Source organism: Macaca nemestrina, chromosome 1, assembly GCF_043159975.1.
Source record: "Macaca nemestrina isolate mMacNem1 chromosome 1, mMacNem.hap1, whole genome shotgun sequence".
In the NCBI taxonomy this organism is placed as follows: Eukaryota; Metazoa; Chordata; class Mammalia; order Primates; family Cercopithecidae; genus Macaca; species Macaca nemestrina.
In genome coordinates this window covers 71,239,843-71,262,863 of record NC_092125.1, presented here as the reverse complement: position 1 = coordinate 71,262,863, position 23,021 = coordinate 71,239,843, and the positions used below count along the sequence as shown (strand labels likewise).

The 23,021-nt window shown below is 37.1% G+C and overlaps 1 protein-coding gene across 17 annotated transcripts in view; it reads right to left on the bottom strand.

The window, feature by feature from the left end:
* Positions 1-23,021, bottom strand: part of LOC105493536 (ribosomal protein S6 kinase C1) — a 212,305-nt gene that overhangs the window by 148,433 nt on the left and 40,851 nt on the right. For 12 of the 17 annotated variants that reach the window (XR_011614076.1, XR_011614078.1, XR_011614083.1 and 9 more), the window contains 2 exons: positions 11,248-11,363; positions 1,706-1,799 (listed from right to left, as the gene is read on the bottom strand). Coding sequence is in view for 5 of the 17 variants with exons in the window: in XM_011761234.3 (XP_011759536.1) it covers positions 1,706-1,799; positions 11,248-11,363 (210 nt within the window). In the remaining 12 variants the exon portion in view is untranslated. The remainder of the gene's footprint in view (positions 1-1,705; positions 1,800-11,247; positions 11,364-23,021) is intronic. The other 5 variants (XM_071080482.1, XM_071080488.1, XM_011761244.3 and 2 more) reach the window with 1 other exon arrangement.

The following is a 23,021-nucleotide window of genomic DNA, read 5'->3' as shown; positions in this document are numbered from 1 at the left end:
CAGAATCAGTATGGAATCAAGTGGAAAATGGGTACTCCTCTTTCTCAGGAGTAGAGAAACTGAGGCAACAGCCAGCTTAGGTTATCTGGAAAAGTTACCTTCCAAAGAAACTAGTTCTATTAAAATCACATTGGGATCCCAAGCAGGCACTAGATTTTCCAAACCTTCACAAGGATCTCTGATTAAAATAGGTCACAAAAAAGATTATTTTACCACCACCACCCCCCAAAAAAAACCATAATAGATTATAAAGTAAAATTACTGTCAACAATGTTTTTCTATGACCCTGGCAGAATCAGGGTGGAGTCAAAGGTATTGAGAACTCAATGAAGACCCCTGGGCATGTGGGCCCCATGCATTACACAGAACACAAAGTTTAAATACATAGATGTTAAGTCAATGGAAAATACAATGAAAAGCAATAAAAGCTAACCACTTCTCAACATGGTAGTACCAAAAGAAAAAAAAATGTAAGTGCATCAGCCCACATAATAGATAAGAACATGCTGCTATTACCAAATCACGATGGAAATTTACTGTAACAGATTTACGTCAGTGTGGCTGCTGCTGTATGACAGAGTACATACCCTCACAAAAACAGCACTACAATGAGATGATGGCTACCTCATCCTCATAAAGCATCCTCCTCCACCATAAATTCTTACCGAGATAAGAAATACTATTTAGTCTATTATTTTACCTTTAATAAACCAAACTAAGCCAGCTAAAACAAATCTAACTATCTACTTTGATTTTAAAAACCCCTCCTACCCTTGCCCCCAAATCTTTTTTTAATACCGTAACCTTCCCTGAAAAAAAACTAGTTACAGAAATCCAAAGGCTGAAATGTACATATTTTAATTTTCCTATAAATTCAAGTGTGCCTTAATAGAGGAATAAAACAAGAGATTAACCATTCTTGAATGAAAGTGATTAAAATTTGATTTAGACTCATTTTATCTAAAAACTTATCAAAAACACTAAAACTGCCTTAGGGTTTATTCTTTCTGGGTAAATGACTAAATCTCTAAAGCCAGTCTTGAAATTAATTGTCTAAAAGTCAGACGCGCTAAAGAAACGAGTAAGGCTTTTTTTCTTTTTTTTCTTTTGAGACAAAGTCTCGCTTTGTTGTCCAGGCTATAGTGCAGTGGTGCAATCTCGGCTCACTGCAAACTCCACCTCCTGGGTTCAAGCGATTCTTGTGCCTCAGCCTCACGAGTAGCTAGGATTACAGGCATCTGCCACCACGCCAAGCTAATTTTTCTATTTTAGTAGAGACAGGGTTTCACCACATTGGCTAGGCTGGTCTCAAACTCCTGACCTCAGGTGATCCACCCGCCTGGGCTTCCCCAAGTGCTGGGATTATAGGCATGAGCCACCATGCCCAGTCAAGTAAGGCATTCTTACACTAGACAATACAAATTCAGAACTACTCATTACACATTTCATCACCTCTAAGATGCCATTAATTGGAGGATTATTTTATATACCACTAAGACAAAAAGCTGTCAAATAAATATGATATCACTGACCCAATATCATGCACCCAATATCAGTGACAGTAAAATGTGAAGAAAAAAGGTATCTTAGAGTCAGTGAAATACCCTCAAATTCCTATATACATCTGTGTTTTTGCAATGCAGATATGATTTATAGTCTTCTGCAATCAAAACCTTCAAAATGCAAAAAAGTTAAAATCTCTTACCTTCTGTACTACATTCAGGAAAGGTATCAATGAGGGAATCTGAGTGAGCTTCAGCAGGACCAATTAATTCAGAACTATCATTAATTATTCCACCCTAAAAAGATAAGAGCAATTGTGCTTCATTAGCATTAAGAGCATAAACAATACTAAATTAACAACAGTTACCCCAATTAAGTATGTGTAAAAATTTACAGAAATGACTATACTGATCTATTAAACTAGATGACAAGTGTTTTCAAAAAAATCAATAAGTATATCAACATTGGTTCATCGACTGTAACAAATGTACTACACCAACCCAAGATATTTAATGGCAGAAACTGGGGGCTGTGGGGGAAGAAGAGATATTGAGAAAACTCTGTACTTTCTGCACAATTTTTCTATAAACCTAAACTGCTCTAGAAATACACCATTATTTTAAAATTCAATAGGAATATTATCATGTTTATAATAATATGTGGTTTTTTATAAAAGTATATTATGTTAACTCTACCCAAGTACTCATTAAGCAAATGCAGAAGAAGGAAAAAAAAAAAAAAAACATGAACTAAAGAATATTGTTCAGTATCCTTGGGGACTGGTCATTTTAATTAGTGATAAATGATGGCCCATCAGGAATTCATTGAATTTTATCCAGTTATACCCTACAACATATCACACAGCACCTCAGGTGATCTGAGAAGCCATTTAAAGTTTGAGAACCACTTGTATACAATTATAGGTAAAACTAAAAAAAAATTAAGGTGCTTTCAGTAGAGATATCTTTTAAAGATAGAAAAAAATAGAAAACTGATTTCTCTATGTGGCCATCATTTTAATTCCCTATTTAGGTTTGCAAATTCACGCCTCAAAAAGTTATCTTACTCTACATGCAGCTAGAGAATGATATCGTCAGACAAGTAGTGGTGGTATGATGTTGTGCTATGGTTTTATGAAGTGAATGCTCCAATCACGATATAAGAGCTTATAATCCTTAAGTAATTAAAACAATAGCTCTTCTGCTCCTTAATATCTTCCCTTCTACCTTCTACCAACAGTTCTATCCCTCCAAACGCTACTAACAGAATAATAAAGCTCAAAAGAATTACAAGCCCCCATTTTCTCTCTACTTTAGCACAAAAAAATTAAATGACTATCTTTTTTCTTTTTTTTTTTTTTTTTTTTTGAGACGAAGTCTTGCTGTCTCCCAGACTGGAGTGCAGTGGCGTGATCTCAGCTCCCTGCCTCCCGGGTTCACGCCATCCTCCTGCCTCCCGAGCAGCTGGGACTACAGGCGCCCGCCACCACGCCCAGCTAACTTTTTTGTATTTTTAGTAGAGATGGGGTTTCACCGTGTTAGCCAGGATGGTCTCGATCTCCTGACCTCGTGATCCGTCTGCCTCGGCCTCCCAAAGTGCTGGGATTACAGGTGTGAGCCATGGCGCCCGGCCATTAACGACTATCTTTACCTAATCAGAAGTCCCTTCTCTGTCAACTTAATTTTAAGGAATAGAAATTGGAAATGGTCCCTGTCAAATTACCAAATTTTACTTCCCTGAGTGTTATGTGAACTAAAATTTTAAAAATGATTATTCTCTTTAGGAACAACAATGTGTATTACTTTATTCTACCCTTTATTACAATATTCAGATTACAGCTTATATTTGAACTTTTCTCCAAAAAGAGTATCTATTGTAGACTAAGTCATCTTTTAAACAACATCCAAACCAAATCAAGATTTTCGAGTATTCCAGAGAATGTTAAAAGACAAAATAAATTTTAAAAGAAAGTATATTTCAACTATTAACTACCTCTTCTACCACTAGGTGTGCGATTTAAGTTACCTACCTATAAAATGTCTTCTAACTAAGACGTTATTTTATTTTACATATTTCATGCAAAATAAAAAATACAAAGTATTTAGAACAATGTAGGCACTCAATAAATGTTTACTAGTTAACATAAGATCTTGTAAGGTAAAATTTAAAATGCAAAACGTTTTAGCTCATAATCCTAAATATTTTATTTACCTAGTTTAACAAACACTGTTATAAAAAATAAATAGTAAAGAACAAATATTTAATGAAACACAACAAAAACCGTTATACAGGAACTAGAGGGATGTAGCAGTAAAATAATGCCACAATCCTAATTTTAAATTTCTTTTTTTTTTTTTTTTTTTTTTTTTGAGACGGAGTCTCACTGTGTCTCCCAGGCTGGAGTGCAGTGGCATGATCTCGGCTCACTGCAAGCTCCGCCTCCCGGGTTCACGCCATTCTCCCGCCTCAGCCTCCCAAGTAGCTGAGACTACAGGCGCCCACCACCGCGCCCGGCTAATTTTTTGTATTTTTAGTAAAGACGGGGTTTCACCATGTTAGCCAGGATAGTCTCGATCTCCTGACCTCGTGATCCGCCCGCCTCGGCCTCCCAAAGTGCTGGGATTACAGGCTTGAGCCACCGCGCCCGGCCCCTAATTTTAAATTTCTAATTCAAAAATAACCTTTTGGGTGTTTCTGAGTATGCAGTAAAAAAAATTCACAGAAATTCTGGGATACATAGTATCTCAAAGTTTTTTTGTTAATGAAGAGTCTAACAGGGAAGGACTTCTGGTATAGTGAAGTTAGGAGATCCAGCAAATGCTTTCCCCAAAAGGCAATTATAAATCTGGAGAAATCTGTCAAAACCACCATTGAGGGCTCTGGAAATTGACTAAAAGCATAAAGCAAATGAAACAGTGGCTACTGAGAAACCACGGAACCACAGGTAAGAACTATGCAAGTCTGTGATGTTCTTGCCTCGGTTCTTCCCAACCCCCATGCCAGCTGGGTGGTGACAGTAATTACATAAAGGCAAGGCAAGTCTTGAAAACCAGCAGGTTCACTTTTGAGGAGGCTAACATGATTTGGATTGAAGCACAGAAAAAAATAAAAATCCACCCCAAATATTATTGTCAATAATAGTAGCAATCTCAGGGCCAAACATACAGCAAGGAAAAGTGATGGCTCAGCACGCCTGACGCTGCAGTCAGGAAAAGACCAGACAGTAGGGAGATCCAGAAAAATAACATAGCCACAGGGGGTCTTCATAAAGCTCACTACCCATCTATGTAGGGACCAGAGAGGGGTCAAGCTATCCACGAATACCTGGCAAACCATGAGACAGTGCCCAGGCACAGAGGAAATTCGAGACTTCAGAGGAAGTAAAAGCCAGGGCAAATTTTAAAACAGCTGAGACTTTGAAAACACATTTAAAAATCATCAGCATTAAAAGGAAAGCATATAATGCACAGGCATTTAAGCACAAGCAATGACCGAGCACTGGCTGACCACAAAGCTATGCTGACACAGGTCTAACCCCTACACAGCCTGGCTTAAAAATAAAATTAAAATTAAATATTGGGCAGAGATATCAGCAGTCACACACTTCACAGGAAATGGACTCCACAGATTTACTACAGACTAAACACATTAACAAAAAGTGCTAGTTACTAAACACACTAACGTAAAATGGCAAGAATCCTCAGGGAGAAAAGAACATCAGAATCTAGGGTTCTATAGTATATTATCCAAAATACAGATTTTCCAACAACAACAACAAAAAATTACAGGACATACAAAGACACAGGAAAGTATGTGACCCAAACATGGGAGGTAACCAGTCAATCAAAACTATCTGTGAGGGGACAAAGATGTTGGACTTGGCAAAAACTTCAAAGCAGCTATTAAAAATATGTTCAAATTATCAAAGGAAAACATGATTAAAGAATTAAAAGGACTATGACTCATGAAATAGCAAATATAAATAAATCAAAATTCCTGGGTGAACCTTCAAAACATAAATATATGTGGCCAGGCGCGGTGGCTCACTCCTGTAATCCCAGCACTTTGGGAGGCCGAGGCAGGCAGATCACGAGGTCAGGGGTTCAAGACCATCCTGGCTAACAAGGATGGTCTCTACTTAAAAAAACCCCATCTCTACTTAAAAAAAAAAAAAAAAAAAAAAATTAGCCAGGCGTGGTAGCCGGCACCTGTAGTCCCAGCTACTCGGAAGGCTGAGGCAGGAGAATGGCGTGAACCCGGGAGGCGGAGCTTGCAGTGAGCCGAGATTGCACCACTGCACCTCCAGCCTAGGCGGCAGAGTGAGACTCCATCTCAAAAAAAAAACATAAATATATGTACACACATACACACCCTCTAAATCTCTAATAAAAAAAAAAAAACTTCCCACCTAAATTCCACTCCTAGTATATCTAAGAGAAACAAAAATACATATCTGCACAAGAACTTACATGTCAATATTCATAACAGCACCATTCATAATAGCCAAAAGGGGAACAATCCAAATATGCACCCACACACATTGTAGATAAACAAAATGTGGTATATCCATAGCCACACAAAGGAATATTACACAATCACAAAAAAGAATAAAGTACTGACGCACGATACAACATCAATGAACCATTAAAACATACTACTACATGGGAAAAAAAAACACAGTTTCATTCAAAATACCATCATAAGATTAAAATGTTTACAAATAAGTTTAAGGCAAGAAGCTCCAGACTTACACCCTGAAAATTACAAAACATGGCTTAAAGAAATTACAGAATATCGGGCCAGGTGCAGCAGCTCACGCCTGTAATCCTAGCACTTTGGGAGGCCGAGGCAGGTGGATCATGAGGTCAGGAGATTGAGACTATCCTGGCTAACATGGTCAAACCTCGTCTCTACTAAAAATACAAAAAAATTAGCCAGGCATGGTGGCGGGCGCCTGCAGTCCCATCTACTCAGGAGGGTGAGGCAGGAGAATGGTGTGAACCTGGGAGGTGGAGCTTGCAGTGAGCTGAGATGGCACCACTGCACTCCAGCCTGGGCGACAGAGCGAGACTCCATCTCAAAAAAAAAAGAAAAAAGAAAAAAAAAGAAATTACAGAATATCTAAATAAATGTAGAGTCATTTCATTTTCATGGATTGCAAGATAATATTGTTAAAATGACAACTTTCCCCAAACAACTACAGATTCAATACAATTTCAATCAGAATTCTAAGGAGCAAGCCAAAATAGCTCAGCTGGGAAAGCATCAAACTGGAGGATTTTAGCAGGTGTTTCCAATACCTTCAGCCAGGTGTGGTGACTCACACCTGTAATCCCAGCACTTTGGGAGGCTGAGGCAAGAGAATTACTTAAGGCCAGGAGTTTAAGACCAGCCTGGGCAACACAATGAGAACCTGTCCCTACAAAAACTTCAAAAATCAGCTGGGTGTGGTGGTGCATGTCCCAGCTACTTGGGAGGCTGAGGTGGGAGGATCCCTTGGGCCCAAGAGTTTGAGGTTAAAGTGAGCTATTATTGTGCCACTGCATCCCAGCCTAGGTGACAAACATGAGACCCCAATTCTTTGAAAAAAAAAAGAAAGTAAAATAATAAAATAATTTTTAAATTCTATGAGAATTTTTTGTTCACATGGATAAGCTGACACTAATAATTTTTATGGAAGTTCAAATAACTCAAAACTGTCATAACAATTTTGAAAAAGTAAAGTAGGCAAACTTATACTAGCTGACTTCAATACTTAAAAAGCTACAGTAATCAAGACAGTATCTATTAGGATAAGAACAGGCACACAGATTAATAGAACTTATCAATAGTCCAGAAATAAGTCATCATATTTACAGTCAATTTATTTTCAGCAAGAGTCCCAAGGCAATTCAATGAGGATAGTATTTTCAACAAATGATGCTCAGAATATTAGATATACACATACCAGAAGATGAATTTAGACTGTTCCTTCACACCATATATAAAATGAACTAAAAATGAATCATAGACCTAATTGTAACATTAAAACTTCTAAGAATAAACACAGAAGAAAATCTTCATGACCCTGGGATACTCGAAAAGTCCTGGGTATGACAGGCATAACCCAAAAAAGAAAAAAATATATAAATTATACGTCATCAAAGCTAAAAGCTTTTGTGCTTCAAATGACACCATTAAGAAAACTAAAAGGCTACACAGATTGGGGAGAAAGTATTTACAAATCACTTATCTGATAAGACTGTTTATACAGAATATATTCAGAACTCTTACAACTCAGTGACAACCTAATCAAGAAAATGGGTAGATTTTAATGGACATTTCACCAAAGATATATACAAAAAGCATAGGAAAACATGCTCAACATCATTAGCCATTAGGAAACTGATATTAATACTATGGTGAAATACCACGGCACACCTGCTAGAATGGCTACAGTTAAAAAAATCAGACAATACCAAGTGTTGGTGAGGCTGTGGAACAACTGATAAGTTCAGACATTACTGGCTATTTTCCATTTGGAAAACAGTTTGGCAATTTCTTAAAAACGTAAACTTACCATAAGACCCAACAATTCCTCTCCTCAGGAATCACCCAAGAAAAATGAAAACATATATTCACACAAAGATTTGTATGCAAATATTCACAGTAGCATTAGTCGTAACAGCCAAAACGTAGAAACATCCAAACATGTCCATGAATTTATCAATGAATAAAGAAAATGTGGTATTATCTATACAATGAAATACATTTCACAACATAAAATAACAAAATACTGATACATAACATGAATGAAGCTCAAAAACATTATGCTAAGTGAAAGAAACCTATATACATATGTTGTGAACAAAACGCTCATATATTGTGTAATTCCATGTATTTGAAATGATGAGGAAAGGCAAATCTACAGACAGAACAAGGTGGTTGCCCCAGGCTGGGATGGAAAAGGGGATCACCATAGCAAGCAGACACAGAAGTGAGGTAATGGAAATGATCTAAAATTGGATGCTGGCCAGGCACAGTGGCTCACACCTGTAAACCCAGCACTTTGGGAGGCCGAGGCAGGCGGACCACTTGAGGTCAGGAGTTCAAAACCAGCCTGGCCAACATTGTGAAACTCTGTCTCTACTAAAACTACAAAAATTTGCCAGGTATGGTGGTGCACTCCTGTAATCCCAACTACTCGGGAGGTGGAGGCAGAAGAATTGCTTAAATCCGGGAGGCAGAAGTTGTGGTGAGCTGAGATCTTGCCACTGCACTCTACCCTGGGCAACACAGCGAGATTCCGTCCCGGGGGGAAAAAAAAGGAATAAAATAAAATAAAATTGGATGTTGGTAACAGGTGCAAAACTCTATAAATTTACTGAAAATCAGTGAATTATACACTTAAAATTAGTAACTGTACTAATACTAATAAATAACCAACCAGGGAAGAGTATGGGATGGAAAGGTGTAGATAAAACAAGTTTAGCAATATACTGATAATTTCTGAAACCAGGCAATGAGTCATAGAAGTTCATTATACTATTCATTCTACTCTTACATATGTGGTTTTTTAAAGTAAGTAAAGTTTTGTAAGCAAGTGGCTATATGGTCATTTGCATGTGGCATCATCAACGTCTCTAAAGAGAAAAATAAACTATGATACTATAGCACACCCTGTGAATTAGCTACCCCAAACCTTCCCCACAACCTTCATCCATGATCAGAACTAGAAAGCTAAGAGTCACCTTCCCAGACTCCTTCAAATTAAGGATGGGCATGTGACCCAGTTCTGGCCAATGAGATGTTAAGAAGGACTATCTCTAGATCATGTTTCTGGGAAAGCTTTTAAAAACTGGCATGTTTCTTTTGGCCTTTTGCCTTTCACACCCAAACCCAGAAACCTATGTCATTGATGACATTACTGAGCTCTATACCAGCCCTGGACTACCTTCCTCACTCATACATCTTGTCATATGAGAAATAAATACCTTTTTTTTTGTTCAAGCTAATGGAACAAGTTGTTTTTTTTTGTTTGGTTGTTTGTTTGTTTTTGTTTTTTTTTCTTGCTTGCTTTATTACCTCTATTTAAAATGACTGAATACCACTGTTGTGATATTCCCAAATCAGTATCCTGTTCCTGCCTAGCACACTGTTAAAGAAAGTTCTAAGATACTTTCCAAGATTAGTTTGACTTCTCTTAAACTGTCCAACCTTTCACAAACCCTGAAACTGACAGTCTCATTTCCCAGCGACTTCCAGCAATGATTACAATCACCAATCCCAGATCCAGAAGAAATAACAATGAACACGTAACTTTTACTTAAATTGTTTAAAGTCTTCAAAAGGACTTCCATAATGCCTAATTTTTTTTAGCCATATGGCATGTGGTAATTTGCACGACAGCTTTTCACAATTTCTATAAAGCAATATTCTTGTTTAATAATAAAGTCTTTTTCCATAAAAAACATACTCCCTGACACATAGAAACAATTGTAACAAAGAACAGCAAAGAGCTAAATACTCTATCAACTTGACTTGGCCTTTATCCTAAAGATCTGCATAGGGCCATAGGCAGAAACCACATTTATTATCTCAGCCTAATTTGCAGAATGGTGAAAAATTAAGCAACACGGTCAATCATCAGAAATGTTATTTTTACTCTTCTATTACTATCATTATTTCTATTACTGTAAATTTGCAATGTCTTTCAAAAGAACTTTCTTCAGTAGATGAAACAGATCATAAAAAATAAATTCCTGGGTGACGAAGCACTGGCAAAAATAAATATATAAACAAACAAACAAATAAAATAAATAATCTGTGTAGATCCACTAAAATCAGAAAAATTAAATATTCCACCTTTCATACATATAACTGGTTATAGAGTCTAAGAAATTTAACTTACACAAGTGAGATTTTAGTTAAAGAAGTAAAAACAATTACAGCACAATCACTTAGATTTCTTTTTTTTAGAAGGCTAACTCAATGCAATAGGAAAAATGTGGTAATTAAATACAATGATATCAACTGACAACATATATCGATTCAGTTCAAAATAAATTAGAAAATTATTATTAAAAATGGTGGGAAAAAAAAGAAAACTTAAAAGAAAGCATCACATCCCTAGGAACTTAAAACACTAATATCTAATGATCTCCAGCAATATAATTTGCACTGGTCTGCTCTCTAAAACTATGCAGTTTTATATTTTTGTTATATCTTTATCCAAGACAATACAATTATAACAAATTTAATATAGACTTACAGTGGCTTATATTCCAAGAGTAATCTGCCACTGAAAGACACTTCAAAAAGTAAAGGTAAGTACTGGAGTTTCATGATACTTCATTTTTTTAACGTATTGCAATTATGACAGAGTGAGTTAAATAATCTCTAAGCTCTTTGCATCAATTTTTTAAGATCCATGAATCAAAAATACTCAGGAGTCTGAGGCAACAGGAGGCTTGAGCCTAAGGACTCAAGGCCGTAGTATGCCATGATCACACCTGTCAATGGCCACTGAACAACAGGCTAAGCAATAGAGCAGAATCAGTTCCTTTAAAAAAAAAAAAAAAAGCATAAATTTCTAAACAAGAAATAGGAGATATGCCATAAGCATTATTATAGAGCTATTAATTTCTACTTTTATAGTGAATAACGAAATTCAAAAGTAAATGGTATTTTTTATTTTACTTTACTATGAATTACAAAACAAAAGTATTTAATAAAATAGAAAATATTTCAGAAAGACTACCAAACCTTGAAAAAATCTTCAAGCTGTTTACTATTGTAAAGAGCAGGAATATTGGCAGAGAACTGTAGCAGGTCTTCAGCACATTGTCTTCTCTCTTCGATAACAGTTTCATCAAATCGCCCTACAATTAAATAAGAATCAACTCTTAAGGGAAGAATGATCAAAAACTGGTTTATGATAGTTTATGTCCACAGATCAGAAAGTAGCAGCAGGCCTATCACTTAGTTGCTTTGCTTATTATGCAAACTTCTGAAGTCAAATCTAATCTCTACAATTAGAATCAGCAGTACTCTCGCTAGAAAAGAAAATGTTTCTGATAAAACAAGAGGCAAAGGTGTCAACTGATAAATAAACGGTATGTTCATAATTTAGAGCCTGTCAATTTAAGAAAGTTACCATTTAAGAAGCTGGTGATTTGAAACTAAAGTTGAAAAGAGAATTTTAAAGAAGTGAAATGGTTTTCTATAGTAATCTAATACTGTAATTACTCATATAATTTTCCCTTTTCTACTCTTTTTGATTTATAAAGGGGCTGAAGAGAGGAAATTATGAGAACATCTGTATTATCAGTGGGGTCAAAAACCTCAGCTTGAAGCAAAAAGCTTTTATGCTAAATTCCATGTGTGATGCTGTCAGCATACATAACAGCATGCTTGTGAGAAAAAAAGAACACACATACAGCACCAGCCAGTTCTGCTTTACAAGGTGATCAAAAGGTGGTTTCCATAGAATTTTTAAATGATATATACAATTTGAATGTTGATAAGACATTTTCAAATATGATCATTTTGTAGTCCTCTTAGATTAGATTACCAGTTGACATTTATCATATGCCATGTATCATACTGATTGCAATAAAAAAATACAAAATCGGAAACGTAGCATCATCACATACTTAAACATTTTAAGTGCCTTTGCAGAGTATTAACAGAAAACTGAGGCATAAAGAGATTCCTAGTTATATAGGCAAGGCAAGTGCCTATATGACTGGCAAGTGAAACTGAACCACTAAAATATCCTCTGCCCAGTGTGTCTCATGCTTATGGTTAAGTGTCTATTTCATGATAACTAAAAGGATCTGAGTTCAAACATTACCTTTATCATTCACTAGCTGTAAAATCTCAGGCAGATTATTTCCTTTTGTAAAATGTAGGAAATGAATAATGTACTTAAGGTTCCCAGTTCCCTGCCAGGCACACAGTAAGCATTTAACAGCATATTACAGTTCTTTGAATCTTCAAGTTCTATCATAGTGACTAAAATACAGAGCATGCTAGCAAACTTTTATTGACTGTGTGAGTGAATAATAAAAACTTTTAAAAGCCATGTAAAAATAAATAAATAATTGACTTAGAGTGAAATGTTATTACAGACAATCTTCTTTTTTTTTTTTTTTTTTTTTTTTTTGAGACACAGTCTCACTGTGTCACCCAGAGTGATCTCAACCTCACTGCAGCCTCAACCTCCCAGGCTCAAGCAATTCTCCCACTTCAGCCTCCCAAGGAGCTGGGACTACAGGCACATGCCACCACAGCCAGCTAATTATTTTGCAGAGAGAGGGTCTCACTACACTGCCCAGGCTAATGTCAAATTCCTGGATGCAAGTGATTCTCCCATCTAGGCCTCCCAAAGTGCTGGGATTGCACTGCAGGCATGAGCCACCATACCCAGCCTATAACAGGAAATCTTTAGAGTGGATCCATACACAACCTCTTAGGCAATGGTTCATGGATGGGCTCCAGAGACAATAATCTCACAGAATTCCATGCATATATATATACACAGGTGCATTTTTCTAAGGATAGGGTCTATAACTTTTACCAGTGTCCTGAAAGAGCCTAGGACCAAATAAAGGTCAGCAGGCAAGTGGCAGCCAATTAGAGGATTCCTAACATTCTGTATACTGCTTTACTTACTATAGAATAGGCTGTCCACTGCTATCCAAATATTTGTTCTTGCTTTCTTCCTCAATTTTTATTCAAATGGGTACATGACAGCCCAGGGGTGGGGGCGGAGTGGGGGGAACTGTAATTGCCAGCTTGCTTTGCAGTTAGACATACACATAAACTAAGTTCTGGCAAACAGCATATAAACAAGTTATACTGTAGCTTCCCAGAAATCTTTTTAAAAGACAAATGACATACAACCTCTCTCTCCTTTTCTTCTTCGTCCCTTCCCCCTTCCAAGAAGAACCAAGAAGTGGAAGATTAAAAATGACACAAACAGGGTGCATGGTGCAAACCTATAATCCCAGCTTCTCAGGAGGCTGAGGCCAGAAGGATCACTTGAGCCTAGGAGTTCAAGTCAGCCTGGGCAACATAGCAAGACTACATCTCATTAAAAAATGACAGGGCAACAAGACAGGAGCTTGGATTCCGGGTCACTGTGCAGCTGCCACGCTTGAGGCTACCTCCAAACCTTTTGCCATGAGGAAGAAATTGACTTCTATCTTAAGTTTCTCACAAATAACCAAACTCAACAAAATCCATTATGCTACATTTGTTTTTGTTAGTTCTCAGTTCAAGTGCGACAATTAATTAAATTCAACCCTCCCAATAACAATACCAAATCTAAAATGACACTACTCACTTACCTATCACTAATATTATCTAGAAACAAATTTGCAGAGCCCCAATAGGTAAAACCAATTCTCTGGCTTGAAAACAATCTAAATGAGTTAATCTTAGGAAAAAATCTACTGGTCAGCTAGATTAAATGCTCATTATTCCTTATTTTGCCTAAATAAGAAAGTATGAATCAGTGTTTATGATTATAGTACAACATATTTATCCCTTAAAAAAGTAAATTCAAGTGCCTATAAATTAATATTAATAATTGCGTAAATATCTAAAAGCTTAGAACAGTAACCCAGAAAATGCACACATTATTTTATGCTTCGACCCACTAGACTACCTGAGAATATCTTTAAATGCATTAACTACTTGTTGAGAAATCTTAACGGAAGTGTCCTTAATATTTAATAGTACCCTAAAAAGATCTTATTTCTATCTGAAACAAATACAAAAAAAATTAGAGGCTTTAATCTTCCCCATTCAGCTAAAGTAAAACACTTAAGCAATGGAATAAATGCCAAAAGCATATCTTCTTGTACTTCTATTGATTTATTGTTTCTATTCCACTAAACTTTGACAAGCAGATATGAATTGAGACATTTTTTTCAGAATAGTGCACAACCAAAAATAAAGCGTTATGCATTAAATAAGCTTCAATTACATTGAATCCTATCATCAGAACAAATAGGATAAAGGAACATGCTCATTTCTTTGTTCCTAAAATACTTCAGAATAACAACAGAAGAATGGTATTAAGTGGGCAAAGGACATGAACAGACAGGCACTTCTCAAAAGAAGACACACAAGCAACCAACAAACATGAAAATATGCTCAACATCACTGATCATCAGAAAAATGCAAATCAAAACCATAATGAAACACCATCTCACGCCAGTCAGAATGGCTGTTATTAAAAAGTCAAAAAATAACAGATGCTGGCGAGGTTGCACAGAATAAGGAATGCTCACAAACTGTTCGTGGGAGCGTAAATTAGTTCAGCCCCTGTGGAAGGCATGTTTGAGATTTTTCAAATAACTAAAAATAAAATTACCATTTTACCCAGCCATCCCATCACTAGGGATATACTCAAAGGAAAAATAAATCGTTCTACCAAAAAGTCACCTGCACGCTCATGTTTATCATAGCACTATTCATGATAGTAAAGACATGGGATCAACCTAGGTGCCCATCAACAGCAGACTGGATAAAGAAAATGTGGTACATATACACCGTGGAATACTACACAGTCATAAAAAAGAATGAAATAATGTCCTGTGCAGCAACATGGATGCAGGTGGAGGCCATTATCCTAAGTGAATTAACACAGGAATAGAAAACTAAATACCACATGTTCTCACTTATAAGTGAGAGTTAAACACTGGGTACACATGGACACAAAGATGGGCACAACAGACACTGAGAACTCCAAAAGTGGGGATGGAAAGAGGGAGATAACTGTTTAAAAACTATCTATTGGGTACTATATTCATTATTTGGGTGGTAAGTTCATTTGAAGCCCAGATCTCAACACCACACAACATACCCAGGTAACAAACCTGCACATGCACCTGCTGAATCTAAAAAGAAACAATGTTTTCCCATTTCCTGATAATAATAAAATTTTTAAGAGACCATTAACACATGAATTAGACAAACAACTGACTGGGAGAAAACATTTGCAAAACATCAAACTACTGGTATCTAAGATATACAAAGAACTCCAGCCCCACAAAATAGGCAAAAGATGTAAACAGATACTTCAGGGAAAAAAAAAAAAAAAGGATGTATTAGTGGCTAATAAGCATGTGAAAAAATCTTTAGCCTATTAGTAATCAAGGAACTGAAAGTTAAAACCACAATAAGATGCCATTGCACATGCCCCAGAATGGCTAAAATTAAAAAGGCTAATAATGCCCAATGTTGGTAAGAGTGTGAAGCAGCCAGAAATTTCATACATTGTTGATGGGAATATCAAATGACACAAGCACTTTTGGAAAGTCTCTTAGTTTCTTATAAAATAAAACATACACCTATCTTATGATCCAGAAATTATATTCCTAGCTATTTACCCAAGAGAAACATATATCCACATAAAGATGCTTATCATAGACTTACTTAAAAATCGCCCCAAACTGGTAATATTCCAGGTGCCCATTGACAGGACAGTGGATAAACAGACTGTGGTACATTTAAACCAAACAGCAATAACAAGAAATGAACCTCTGATGAACACAATAGTATGGATGAATCCCAAAAACATGTTGCAGGAGGGAAGCCAGATACAAAAAGTTTGTACGGCATGATTCCATTTAAAATCCAGGACGTACAAAAGTAATATATAGTAGAAAAAGTTCCTTCTAGGGAGCTTGAGGGCAAGGATTGACAGGGAAGGGGCAAGAAGCAAACTTTTAGGTGTTGGTAATGCTCTATATCTTGATAGGGGTTTGGGTTATATAGATATATGTTTGTCACACATACGATGGGACACTTAAGATTTGTGCATTTAACTGTATGTAAACTTATCTAAACAAAATGTAAACAAATATTGAACTCTTATTAATGATAATATGTTCAAGTATTTATAAGTGAAGGACACTGGTATCTGCACTTCATGCTGAAATGCATAAAAACAAGACAGATTATGGAGAGATATGTGATAAAGAAAATATAGCAAAATGTCACTGTACACATCTTTCAACTTGCCTATATGCTTGAAAATTTTCACAATAAAATGTTGTATAAATAAAGTCCACCACAAAGAGAAAAAATAGTACTGGTAGCATAAATGAAAAAACACAGATGAATTTTAATGAAATAATTTCTACAACTAATATATTTAACAAAGACAACCTAATTTGAAAATTTTCAAAAAAGTAGCAAGATTCAATAGTCATCCTAATGACAGACAATAACCTTGCAACTACTCTGTACTTGTGTATCCTTTAACATAATCAAAATTTCACTTGAAAGGCTGTGACAACATGAGAAATCATAATCAGGTGCTTCTCCTACTGCAGCTTTGAATTTCCATTCATAGTACCAATGTTTATTTTCCTGTGAACAGAGTAGAAAAATTATAGGTAAACACAGAAAATGCAGAACAAATTGTTCCCAAGGTTTACTGTGCAACATTATATACCTCATCTTATTGAATTTCAATTTACTGCTCTTCACAGATACTGCATTTTTCACAAACTGAAGATTTGTGGCAACATTTTTCTAACAGCATGTGCTCACTTTATGTCTCTGTGTCACATTTTGGTAAATGTCACAATCAAACTTTTTCATTATTGTTATATCTGTTGTAGTGATCTATGATCAGTAATCTTTGGTACTGGCATTTGCAATACAATAACATTGTTTTGAGGCACCACAAACCACAAGAATATAAAACGCAAACTTAGGTGATAGATGTTGTATGTGTTCTGACTGCTCCACCAACCAGCTGTACCCAATCTCCCTTTCCTCAGGCCGCTGTATTCCCTGAGACACAATAATATTGAAAGGACGCCAACTAACCTCTACAATGGCCTCTAAGTGTTCAAGTGAAAGGAAGAGTTACAGGTGTCTCACTTTAAATCAAAAGCTAGAAATAAGGCAGGGTGCAGCGGCTCACACCTATAATCCCAATAATCTGAGAGGCTGAGGTGGGCTGATCAGTTGAGCCCAGGAGTTTGAGACCAGCCTAAGTAACAGGGTGAAACTCCGTCTCTACAAAAAAAAAAAAATTAGCCAGGCATGGTGGCACATGCCTGTAGCATGACTGTAGTCCCCTGTAGTCTCAGATATTCAGGAGGCTGAGGTGGCAAGACGCTTGAGTCCCAAAGGTCAAGGCTGCAGTGAGCCATGATCATATCACTACACTCCAGCGTCGGAAACAGAGCAAGACTCAGTAAGGAAGGCATAACACAAACCAAGAAATGTTGAAAGTCAGGCCTCTTGCACCAGTTAGCCAAGTTGTGAATACAAAAAACAAGTTCTTGAAAGAAATTAAAAGCGTTATTCCCATGAACACATGAATGATAAGAAAGTGAAGCAACCTTATTGCTGATATGGAGAAAGTAAACCAGCTCTAACATTCCCTTAAACCAAAGCATACTCCAGAGCAAGGCCTTAACTCTCTAATTCTATGAAGACTGAGAGAGGTGAAGAAGCTGCAAAAGAAAAGTTGGAAGCTAGCTGAGGTTGGTACATGAGGTTTAAGAAATGAAGCCATCACCGTAACATAAGAGTGCAAGGTGAAGCAGCAAGGGCTGCTCTGTAGAGGCTGCTTCAAGTTATACAGAAGATCTAGCGAAGATCATTGACAAAGATGGCTACACTAAAGAACAGATGTTTAATGGAGACAAAACAGCCTTCTTTTGCAAGAAAATGTTATCCAACACTTTCATACCCAGAGAGGAGAAGTCATGCTTGGTTTCAACACTTCAAAGCACAGGCTGAGTCTTCTGTTAGAAGCTAATGCAGCTGATGACTTTAAGTTGAAGTCGATGTTTACTGACCATTCTGAAAATCCCAGGGCCTTTAAGAATTAGGCTAAATCTACTCTGCCTGTGTTCCATCAACAGACAAAGCCTCAATGACAGTACATCTGTTAACAGCATGATCTATTGAATATTTTAAGACCACTGTTGAGACCCACTGCACAGAAAAAAAGATTCCCTTCAAAACAAATTTTTTTGAGACAGTCTCACTCTGTCCCAGGCTGGAGTGCAGTGGTGTGATCTCAGCTCACTGCAGCCTCTGCCTCCCGGGTTCAAGTGATTCTCCTGCCTCAGTCTCCTGAGTAGCTGGGATTACAGGTGCACACCACCATGTCTGGCTAACTTGTATTTCTAGTAGTGATGGGGTTTCACAGGGCCAGGCTGGTCTTGAACTCCTGACCTCGTGATAGACCCACCTTGGCCTCCCAAAGTGCTGGAATTACAGGTGTGAGCCACTGCGCCCTGACCCTTCAAAATATTATTGCTCACTGACAATGAATCTGGTTCACTCGTAGCTTTGGTGGAGATGTACAAGGAGATTAATGATGTTTTCATGCCAGGTAACACAACATCAATTCTGCAGTACAAGGGATCGAGGAGTAATTTTGTACTTTCAATCCTCCTTATTTACCTATATATTTCTGTGTGTATATAATATATATAAGCCTCTCCCTCACCCGCAATTACCCAACATTGATTTATTATTTATTATTTAAGAAATACATTTCATAGGCTAGAGATGACATACAAGTGATTCATCTCACAGAGCTAAGCAAAATAAGTTGAAAACCTTCTGGAAAGGATTCGCCATCCTGAATGCCATTGACAACATTTGTGATTCATGGGGGAAGGTAAAACTATCAACTTTTTTTTTTTTTCTTTGATACAGTGTCTCGTGCTGTCACCCAGGCTGGAGTGCAGTAGTGCAGTCTCAAATCACTGCAACCTCCGCCTCCCGGGTTCAAGCAATTCTCCTGCCTCAGCCTCCCGAGTAGCTGGAATTACAGGCAAGTGCCACCACGTCTGGCTAATTTTTCACCATGTTTGCCAGGCTGGTCTCGAACCCCTGACCTCAAGTGATCCACCCACCCTGCCCTCTCAAAGTGTTGGGATTACAGGCATGAGCCACCACACCCAGCCAACATTAATAAGATTTTTGAGGTTGATTCTAACCCTCATGGATGACTTTGAGGGGTTCAGGACTTCAGTGGAGGAAGTAACTGCAGATGTGGTAGAAATAGCAAGAGAACGAAAACTGGAAGAGAAGCCTGAAGATGTGACTGAATTGCTGCAATCTCATGATAAAAGTTAAACGAACAAGGAGTTGCTTCTTACGGATGAACAAAGAAAGTGGTTTCTTGAGAAGGAGTCTATTCCTGGTGAAGATGCTGTGAACACTGTTGAAATGACAACAAAGGATTTTGAATGTCACATACACTTAGTTGATAAAGCAGCCACAGGATTTGAGAGGACTAACTCCAATTTTGAAAGAAGTTCTACTGCAGGTAAAATGCTATCAAACACCATCACATGTTACAGAGAAATCTTTTGTGAAAGGAAGAGTCAATGGATGCAGCAAATCTCATTGTTGTTTTATTTTAAGAAATTGCCACAACCACCACAACTTTCAGCAACCACCACCCTGATCAGTCAGCAGCCATCAACATGGAGACAAGACCCACCACCAGCAAAAGATTGCCACATACTGAAGACTCAGATGAAAATTAGCATTTTTAGCAATATAGTATCTCTTAATTAAGGTATGTATATTTTTTAAGACATAGTGCTACTGCACACTTAACAGACTATAGTACAGTATAAACCACAACTTTTATATGTACTGGGAAATCAAAATATTCTGTATGACTCACTTTACTGTGATGGTCTGAATCCAAATCTACAATATCTCTGAGGTATACCTATATATTTGTGTGTGTGTGTGTATAATATATATAAACCACTCCCCCACCCCCAATCACCCAACAATGGTTCATTAAAAGCTGTGGAGAGGAGGGAATTAAATCCAAACATTCTAACTAAGCTCATTAGTCACTAGAAATAAAGCCTCTCTGTTTGATTTATAACCTGTTTTGGAATCTTCCCTATGTTGTTTTTATTATTTAGAACAACTCCTAAATAGCAGAGTTTACAACTTTTTTAAAATGCACATGTTAGTCATCAAAAGCTAGTTCATGGAACTAAAACTTATACTTGACCAGTATGAAATTATCTAGAAAAGCTTAACGCTGACGAATCTTAACTATATCAAAAGTTCATTAACAAAGTAAAAAGAAAGAGAGGTCAAGATTCTCTGCATTAAATTCTCTCTAGCCAAACTGCACCAGGAACATACCTGTAGTTAAACAAGCTGAATTTATTACTTCTTGCAACTAAGGAGAATACATACCATTGGGAACACTGGGGCATTTCACCAAGAGGGTATCAGAAAGGACTTACAGGGCTTTGGACTGTGTTAGCTACTTTTGGGAAGGGTTCAAGAACGTGGGGTTCTGCCCTGGATTGGACGCTGTCAGGAAGTGGAGGTAATCCTATGATTCTCTCAATTCTAATTCTATGATTCTATGATTTTTAATATACCTTACTATGGCAGGAAAAATGAAGCAAGGCTAAGGCTGATTTATAAAGAAGCAGTAGTCATTCATTATAACCAGAATGAGGATATTTGATCATTTTTGTGACTTGAACGATGTTTATGTTTTTGTCTGTGTTCAGACATGACTACAGGATGGTCTTGTTTTTGTTGTCATCCAAGGACATGGAGTGATCTTGTCTAATGTTCATGTTCTATGAAATTGTTTGTGTTCAATCGGAGAACAACACAGCCTAACTGTGAATTCCAGGCCAACTCTAAGAAACACCAAGGTCAAACCAGTATAGTGCCTGGCCAGTTCTTAGCTATTGGGAGCTGCCTGTCTCTTTCTCACAGGAAGTCATACTCTGATGACAGATATAACAAACAAGGATCTATTCATGAGAAAACAATCAGACAGATATAGCTTGTGAAACTGACAAAACTATTGTTCTACGCTCTTTAAAAATGTCAGTGTTATGAAAAATCAAAAAGAAAAAAAATAAGGACTATTCTAGATTAAAGAAACAAACCAAGAGAGGCATGATTATGAAACAAACAAAAAAAAACAAGCTAAAAGGGACATTTCAAGGACAACTACAGAAATCTGAAGATGGACTGCCTATTGTATAATATTGCATCAATGTTAAATTTCATAGGTGCCATATGGTATTATGATCATAGCAGAAATATGGGGAGTAGGCATGAAATATCATAATGTCTGCATTTTATTCTCAAATGGTTCAGGAAAAAATGAGAAATACACACATAGAGACGGAAATGCAGAAAACGTGGCAAAATGTTAACAATCCGTGAATTTGGGGAAAAAAGGTATATATGTGTTCACTATACTACTCTCTTGGTGGGGGGTGGAGCGTAAATTTGAAATTTTGTCAATTTAAAAACAAAATGGAGAAAAATACATGAGTTAAGTGCTATACTGATGAGATGAATAACCAGGAAGGGTGAACAGCTAACTCAGCTGAAAAGCGGCATGCCAAACTTCCTAGAAGAGACATCTTCTGAAAGCCTAACCAGAAACTCCACAGTGGAGCAACACAAAACTAAAGGAGACACAAGAGAGTAAGGCATGTTAGGGAATGGCAAACTCACTGAGCAACAGGTAATAGCTAACATTAGCTGATATGCGTCTAGCATGGAGCTAAATATAATACAGATATAATTGTCACAACAGTAAGGTATTATCCTTACCTTACCAATACTAGACTCAGATGTTAATTTGTGTAAGATCACACTGGTGGTAAATAGTTAACAAAAGATATGGGTCTAAATCTATCTGACTGCAAAAAATAAGTACTTCTCACCATACCATTAGAACAATAACTACATCAGCTCGATGATATGTAAAATTACAATAGGACTCCTTTGCTGCTGAAGTTTACTTACTAATGTAAGAGGACCTATAAAAAGGTAGATGATTGGCTGTGTGTGGTGGCTCACACCTGTAATCCCAGAACTTTGGGAGGCTGAGGCAGGCGGATCACCTGAGGTCAGGAGTTTGAAACCAGCCTGGCCAACATGGTGAAACCCCATCTCTACTAAACTACAAAAATTAGCCGGGCACAGTGGCAGGCACCTGTAATCCTAGCTACTCAGGAGGCTGAGGCAGGAGAATTGCTTGAACCCGGGAGGCGGAGGATTCAGTGAGCCGAGATGGCATCACTGCACTCCAGCCTGAGTGACAGAGCGAAACTCCGCCTCATAAAAAAAAAATTATTAACCAACAATTCCTTCCACACAACCACAGCTGCTGCCTACAAGGTTAATTACAGTTATCAAATATTACAAATGGACTGTACCATTTATTAAAAGAGATAAATTGCTTACTTATTAAGATTAATAAGAAACTTTCATTCTGTAATATGGAAGGATGTGGAGAAAAGTTTAAGATAATCCATTAGCAGCTGATAATAACAGCTAAGAACTTCAACCAATTTAAAAGCCAGTCTCTTTCACCCAGTGACAAGCTTCTTTTTTAAGAAGCCAGCTATGTATCCTCCAACATTAAAGATAAATGTGCTACATTCCACAGTATACAAAGTGCGATGCAAAAAGTAAAAATATCCCTCCTACCATTCCTTCAGAGGTGACAGACACTATACAAATGTGTA